Here is an 8615-nt window from a genome sequence, read left to right on the forward strand (position 1 = left end):
CTACAAGTCAATTGTGCAAAAACCTGATGTGAACGTAGGAGTTGTCTGAAACTCTGAATGAATATTGCCCTTTCTGCTCAGCAGAGGCCAAAGGCAAGTGACCGAGACACTGAAGCAAGAATGATACTACGCACTTGTGTAATACATAAAAAAAATTATACAAATACTTAGAAAATATTCACTCAATTTTTACTCAAAAGGACTTCTGTAAGGACTTCTAATCAGCAAAGTTCTACTCTGAACATTTCTTTAGTCAAACTATGCTTTATATTTTGATTGAAGGAGCAGTAGCCACATAGGAGTTCCTGAAACGCACGCTACTTGGGATATATCATCATCCTATATAAAAAATTGAAGAGATTTATTATTCACAATTGATGATGCCATCTTCAGATAGAAACAAGAGTACCCGCACGGGATAACTTGTACCAATATTATCTATCCATTTTTCTACTCACAAATTAAAAGCACTGTGTTCAGAAACCACAGGTGTCACAGGCAATCAAACCAAGAACATAGAAAATCAGGCGCCCACATGATTCCCCCAATTGCCAGCAGATGCTGCAGAAGATTCCAAACACATCTGTCTCTACTTTTATCTCCTTTTCCTCTCCACTAGTATTTTATTTTTTTGCAATATTTTTCACACTCCAAAACCCCATCATTTTTCAGCTATAAATGGCCCCCTCCTCCAAGCTTCAATTCCCTTTTCCCCTCTTCCCCAGCTCCTTTGTTAGGTTTTCTTCCAGTGAGCTCTTTTTGCTCATATTCAGATCTTCACTTATTTCCTAGTTGTTACTACTGCCTTTGAGTATTGACAGCTTCATCCTGCCAACTCAGCTCAATCTTCCTCTGAAGTTTCAGTCTTTGTTTCTGAATCTCTTCAGTGTTCAGAGGGGAAGTTCTGCCAAAAAATTTCTCTGGCCATCCATTTTCCAAGGGGAGATTCTGCCAAAATTTTCATCTCTGTCCATCAATATTCCTGGGGAGGTTCTGCCAAAATTTTCTCTGAAATCGGTTAATTTATAAGGGGAGGTTCTGCCGAAATTTTCGCTGGTCATCAATCTTCCCTTTGTTGACATACCCTGCATAAGTATATACAACAAACATATAACTTTTTGCAAGGTAAGAAGGAGTTTTTATCTGTTCTTGATGATAGACTCCTAGAGAAGTTGTCCTAGTTGTGTAGATGTTGTTGCTCATCATCCCTGAGCACCTCCTCTCTAGATTTATGACTGGCCCAGCCATAACCCAGCTTGTTCAGTCCTTCTCTGTTGTCTTCCTCTACTGGTTCTATGTCTTCTCAGTAAGCTCCCTGTAGTTGTAGCCTTTTGAAATTACAAGACTTATTTATACAACATAATTATCAACGCATCCACATATAAACTACAAGGTATATATATATATATATATATTTACAAAAAGAAAAGGAATAAGAGGGAGTAAAATTGTTGCCGGTGCGAAAAAAAAAATTGTTGAGAGGTGACCATGTCGAGTGGGACCTCGTCCGGGTCGAGCCAGGGAACCCGGAGCTCCAGGTCGGAAGATGACCTAAACCTCCAGGCCCAGATGGAGAAGAAGAGGAAGAGGAGGAAGGAGTCGAACCGAGAGTCGGCTCGGAGGTCTAGGATGAGGAAGCAACAGCACCTCGACGAACTCACCTCGCAGGTTTATATATATGCTCTGCTTATAATATATATATATATATATATGTGCACAAAAGTCTAAAGTTTGTGATGCATACATAGATCTAGTTTATTGTTTTTGCTGTCATAATTGTTTTACTTTATTTTATCTTTATATGATAGCTTGCACTCATGTGCAGGTAGAAAGCAAAAAACAGATGAAAACAGAAGTGCCACTTGAAATATCTGCCAAAACCAACTCAATAATTGTGCTGCCTTTTTCAAAAGGCCCCATCATCTGTTTCCTACCTAATTCGTTCAATAACACTAGAAAACAATTCATCATCATGATCTTCCTTGTCATAAATTGAGCACTCACCAAACTAGCATCACAACCCTGCATCAAAAATCAGGAACAGAAGTCTAAACACATATCACTAAGAAAATATTATGTGTCACTGAACAGGTGAACCAGCTGAAGAATCAGAACCAGCAGCTGAGCATGGCACTGAGCCTGACCACACAGAACCTTGTGGCAGTGCAGGCACAGAACTCAGTGCTGCAAACCCAGGAGATGGAGCTGCAGAGCAGGCTGTGTGCCCTAACTGACATCCTGATGTGCATGAACAACACCAGTGCTACTCCTACTCCTACAATTCCAGCCACCACTACAAGTGCTTGTGATATTTTTGGTGCCAGCTCATGGAACCAGCCACCCATAGACTTGTACCAGTACCAGTGCTTCTGATCTAGGAATAAGAAGAGGGTTGTTGTGGTAGTGTGGGTAGGACCAGAAGCCATCAAGTAATGTTTCAATCATGTAGGGCCATTGTTGTCACTGTTAATGTATGCAATTCAATCTTAATTGCCTGCTGTAGGGGACAGGGATATTTGCTCTTTCTTGTAGCTGTTGGTGGTAGAGGGATTACCAGATGGCAAAATGGTGCTTTGGCAATGTGTTAGGTGGGGCTGGTTTTGGTTGTTAAGGGTAGGGAGGAGAAAATTGGTAGGTTTTTCTTGAGCATGCAAGAGGGGAGGCAAAGGATTTTGTGTAATGATGCTCTTCAAGGAAAGTATGCATAATTATGATTATAATGTAATATGTGGATTTGGTGGATCTTCATAGGCCAAGTGCTTCTTTGTGCTCCAATGTGTGTGTGGTTATCTGAAAATAGATTATATGATTAATATCTCTATTTATTTTGAGTATTGGTTCAAAAAGGGTAGAATGCCATTTTGACATAGTTTTTCTTTTACCTATTATTTGCTTCTTACTCACTCCAGTGTCAAAATTATTGATGTTTTAGCTACCGAAGCAAAGTATGCTAATTCTTGACATTTTGGTTTTGCTTGTGCATCTTGGATCTGCTTGCCACTGCATGCATGTACGCAGACCATGTCCAAAACATCAAAAATTTCGAAACTGGAGGGGGTATTTCTTTTACACAAGTGTCAACATACATGACGAAAGCTGCAGTCGTGACATATGTAAAACCACCTTTTTGTTTTTTCATGTGACCTAGATATTTCGTCAACTTTTCTTCACTTATTTCTCAAGGCCCTCTATATTGAAAGCTTGAGTTTTACCCTTAATTGTGGACTTCATCTAGCACTTCAGATTTAGAAGAGCCATGGAAGCATTTATCACCTTTTGAAGGTGTTATGTCCAAGTCTGAACATTTAGATACAGCTCAAAGGGCATTTTAATTTGTATAGCATCAATATGTCTGGAGGACATGTGAAATATTTTCTCCTTACTGATTTGTCTAATGAAAAATCTAGTATTTCAGACAAACCTTGCTTACTGAAGAACCAAAATGAAAATCCAACACAGCACCAACCTTGGGAAGAAAAGATCTAGAAGATGCGTAAGAGGTGAAGAAAAGAAGGTTGATAGCTATATGTCTTGGTACGTACTGTAGAACAGTGGGAGCACTTATCAACTTTTTCCAAAGTGCGATTTCACAATGAACCAATCATCCTTTATTTCGAAAACGAGGAAGACACTGTTGTGCTTTGCCAAAAGCTATGTGCTCCCACATGCTCCAATTCCATATAACAACTTTTGCAATTCTCTGGCTTCAGCAGGAAAAAAAATTCATTTCTCTGCATAAACACCTCTTGGATGCATCCTTTCTTTCAGAATTTTGAGCTAGACAAGGAGAGAAACACAAGATCTCTACCAAAATCCATAGAGCCTAATCCTGAAGTGCACCTAATTGGATGACAGATATCCTCTACAGTAAAGCTGATTTAATTGAATCGAGCTCTTATATATACAGAGCTGAGCTATCCTGCTGAAAGGATGGTGAGGGTGAATTTTCAGAGAAAATGGTACAAGAAGAATAGATAAAGGCATAACTGCCCAATTGTCGCTGTTGGAATATGTTGGCATGTGACTTCACGAAATGGAGACATCAGCATCAGACATGGAAATAGTAACCAACAGGTCATGGCAAATTCCATGGTGCCATTGAGTCTGAACTTACTTCTGCACTAAGTAAAATTTGGTAGGGAGATCCAAATTTGAGAAATTCTGATCAAGAAAGAATGGGCAAAGAAGCAGTACTCCAAAATTCAATAGAAGCTGCAATTTGTGTCTAATTCTGACTATTTCTCATATTTACACTAGATGTATCACAGGTACAAGCTGAAATTGAAGCTGGTAGTGGCCAATCAAAGAACAAACTAATAGAGAAGTAACCAAAATTGCTGAGAAGTTTCATCCCAATCGTTTGATCGATCGATCAATCATGCCATCTTATGAGCATCGCAACGCATCGGCGGATGATGTAGAGCCTTGCCTTCTGCTCCTTGAGAGCCCTCTTGAGGCCCTTGAGCTTCATGTCTTGAGCACCCATCCTCATCTTCATGATCTGGAGAGATGTGATTCACTGAAAGAGATGAGACAGGCTTTGCTTGTTGGATTTGGAAGTACAAACTTTTGTTTGAGTTTGGAGATAGCAATGGTACATGGTTTATATAGGCCGTTTGTCATGTGGGCTGTGTCAGCAGCTGAAGTGTTTTTTACTCTGCTTATGCATATCTGAGTAATTAACTTGTAACTGGTTTCATGCTTTGAATAAACAAAAGATAGTTTATGTGATCTTGAATCAACTTACTTAAATTTCCTGAGGCTTGGTTGACTTGATAATAAAAAAAATTCATTGATCACGTAATGGCATCATTTGCTCTGCACGATGGATTAACATAAATAAATACACAATATGTATGGTTGAGCTATGAAAAGGTTATCCTACTGGTACTGGACGGTGATGCCACATTGTGAGTCACTCTAGGAGTTCGTGTGTTGTGTCTTGTAATTCAATAGTTATTGCGGAATTTCTTGAAGATGACAGCGCAAGATGGTTTTTAGTCAACTTTTAGGTTTGACAAAAAAATATTTTCCCAGTGAAATGCCAAGTATTCTCTCTTTATCATTCAGTATTTCCTTTTTCAGATGAAGGAAGCTTTATTAAAATCAAGATAATTACATCAAGGAGCTACTTCCGGCTTCTGTATAATATCATTCTTTTGCGGACTTTTGTTAGTAAGTCTACTCATTTTTTTACCACTACTCGTAATCGAAACAATCAAATTTCACCCAATAGAACCGTTATAACCTTCAAGGCAGAGGTGGAATAAACTCGCCCTTGCTCGCTCTAACTCGGTTTAAAATTCCTCCCAAGTCTACACATTCTTCTTTAATAATTAAAAGTAGTCAGTTTTGAACAAAAGTTGATTTCACTCTATCTCAGAGATGGCTCTTTCGCCCTTTAAAGTTGTTCCTAGCTGCAAAGGATATGGTAATAAATATTTTTCCAACAAAAGTTCAAAAAAAGTGAGGAACCATCTCATATTCTACCCATGAAAAAATAAGCAAATACTGAGCCTTACAAACAACCAGGGACCATTGTCACACAAAACTACTGAATTTCATGGAAAAATCACTAGTTAAATTTTGAAGATGTCACATGATGCCAAATTTTAATATTTCTTACCTTTTGTGTTACAAACTCAAATTTTTTAAAACTTTTCATTGGAAGCAAACTCCAAGTCCCTAACGGTTGATGGTCATTTCCAGGTGAATATGAATGTTGACCAGACATCAGTAGTAGAGAGAGAGAAATGTGACTAAGGGATAGTGAGAAAAGATCTAAGAAATCCACGTTTTTAGACAAGAAGAAGAAATATCAGAATTTCAATGTCTGCTGGAAAAAGAAATTTAATTATTTGCCTTTTCATTATTCCAGGGTTATATGCATATTGCTTTCCTTTTTCCGCACCAACTGACCTGCATCGCGAATAAATAGCTCACGTATGCAGCCAATATTAAGATTAATTTTTTATATTATACGAAGGATGTACACACGTACATACCACTATGCATGCACACCCCACACACACCCTTACGGGAGACGCACACCACGTCACCACCCATTGGTGAATGCACCCCCTAACACTCTCAAAGAGACGGAGATTAACAACAAATCTCTAGCCTCATTAAATTCCTATCGAAAACGCATCATTATGTGTATAATATTTTGGTAATAAGATTTACCTAATAAGTAGAGTCATGCATCAATGACTCCATCATAAACTACTGGTGTTTCCCTAATATCAAGAGTTTTTGGTTAATTGATCCCCAAAGAGTGAAAATAAATAAGTTTTCTTCAAGTATTTTGCTGCAGCCTACCATCGAGATTTTTCTTTGTTGGCACAACATTGGCTGTCTGGTCTAGGGATTACTTAAGCATATACCCTTCAAGATAACTAGCACCATGTCAACTACAGAAAAGTCAATATTTTTAAACAAAATGGCAAGCAGAAATGTCAGCGATTATAAACTATTGCTGATAACATTGTTAAGCATTGTCAACACGATGGTTTAACCAATAGTTCCAAAGTATTAGGTTTGACCATGCACACATACACAAATTCTTCGATGATCTAAGAAAAGAAAAGATAAGAGATTTTTTTTTTCATTATCTCTACGCTGGCCAGATGCTATCCTGAGTTTGCCTCCATTCATGATGCTCACATGGCAAGACCTTTAGAGAAGGATACTTCGCTACGATAAAACAATAATAGGATCATATCGTGGAGTTGCTGCCCTAATAGGATGGTAAAATTTTGTTTTATAAAATTTGTTCATAATTTTCTGCCATCCCACACATTTGTTCACTACCCAAAAGTATACTTTTTCTCAAAGGAAGAGGCAGACTGACCAATCTTTTCTCAGACTATTTGGGTATCACTTTAACTTCCAAAGTCAATGCTTCAGGATAAAGATATATATCATGTTAACATGGAGGTAAGAAGTGAAACTGAAGTGTTCCACATTCAACTAACTGTGCAAATGAATTGTCAGCTATCTATTCCTGGTGCATGATGCCAACGAAAACCTTGCCCCAAAAGGCTGGTTCAGCAGACAAACAGAGGTAAGAAAGCACTAAACAAGGCATTGGGAAATAAGCTAATTAACCTCAGCCAATCAGCTTATGTACAATGTACCTGCCAGTCAGACCTATTTTCCTTTTTCATGATTGGATGGTTGTTGCTATGTTAATTACCATTATAGTTTTTTTTATCAAGCAATCTTAATCAAACACAATCTAGGAGCCACAAAGCATCGCAGAATAACATGTGGTGCACGAAATTCAGTGCATACATAGGAAATCATAATGCTTAGCCTCTTGAGTATACTTGTCATATTTGACCACTTTATTTGTTCAAATATTTTGACAGAAGTGGAAAGTCCACCATTATAAATCCCTACTGAAAAGTCCGGCATTATATCATTACTGCCGCTAGAGTCCCTTATGATTTTTTTGTAACAGAAAGGAACATAACTATTTTATGTTAATTTTTTTTTTCAGCTCTTGCAGTTAACAGACAAAACATGATGTGTGCCTTCTGTTACTGCCCTACATAGGGCCTGATAATATATAGGCTGGTAAACTTTTGGTTTCTAAAATTTGTTCATATTTTTTTCTCTTTGCCATTCCACACATTCTGTCACTACCAAAGGAAGAGGCAGAGTGACCAAATTTTTGGTTTATTAATTTACAAGAACACCTGAGTTTTGGTCAGACTATTGGATACACTTAACTTCTCCCAAAATCAATACTTCAGGATAAAAATATATCATGTCAACGAGGAGGTAAGATGTGAAACTAAAGTGTTCTATATTCAATTAGTTTTGCAAAGTAAACACAATTTATCAGTTATTCCTGGCGCATCATGCAAACTAAAACTCTGCTCCCAAAAGGCAGGCTCAGCAGACAAACGGACACAAGAAGGCACTAAATTAACAAAGCATTTAACAATGGGCTAAACCTCAGGTTATGTACAATGTACCTGCCAGTCAGAGCTCATTTTACCTTAATAATTTTTGGATCAAGCAATCTTAAACACAATCTAGGAGAGCATTGCTTCGCAGAATAACATGCAGTGCACGAAATTAGATGGCGCAAGACACAGACGTACAGAGGGTATCATAATTCTTAACTTCATGAGTATACTTTTCATAATTTTACCACTTTATTTGCTCATAAATTTTGAAAGGAGTAGAGAAGTCCACCATTATAAATCACTACGGAAAAGTCCACCATTATAAATAATTACTGATAAATGCCAGCATTGTCAACTAAATGATTTAGTTTGGAGTTCCAAATTAACATCTGGTAGGCGCAGCACATGTACATACAAAGATTGATCTATTCCCTCTTGCATAAATATATAATGTTGCAGCCACAATTAACAATACTCTATTTGCTTTTCTCAAAAAAAAAACAATACTGCTTCATGACTATAGTATTCCGAATCTCTGTCACTTCTGGTAGCCTGAGAGTAGGATAGTATTTTTTTTATGGATCAAAACTTTGATCACCATATTTGCCAATCCATAACACATCTTGTTACTTTCATGGGTACCATTATATTCTTCCTAAAGGAAGAGACAGAGCAACCAAGCTTCTGCTTTGCTTC

At 37.7% G+C, this 8615-nt stretch overlaps 1 protein-coding gene across 1 annotated transcript; it reads left to right on the forward strand.

The window, feature by feature from the left end:
• Positions 1–540: 540 nt before the first annotated feature.
• On the forward strand, positions 541–2748 carry LOC127784981 (bZIP transcription factor 44-like). The gene is made up of 2 exons (XM_052312410.1): positions 541–1668; positions 2092–2748. The coding sequence occupies exons 1-2, from the start codon at positions 1489–1491 to the stop codon at positions 2371–2373; spliced, it is 462 nt and encodes a 153-aa protein (XP_052168370.1). The 5' UTR covers positions 541–1488; the 3' UTR covers positions 2374–2748.
• Positions 2749–8615: the final 5867 nt, after the last annotated feature.

This window comes from Oryza glaberrima, chromosome 9, assembly GCF_000147395.1.
Source record: "Oryza glaberrima chromosome 9, OglaRS2, whole genome shotgun sequence".
NCBI lineage: Eukaryota > Viridiplantae > Streptophyta > Magnoliopsida > Poales > Poaceae > Oryza > Oryza glaberrima.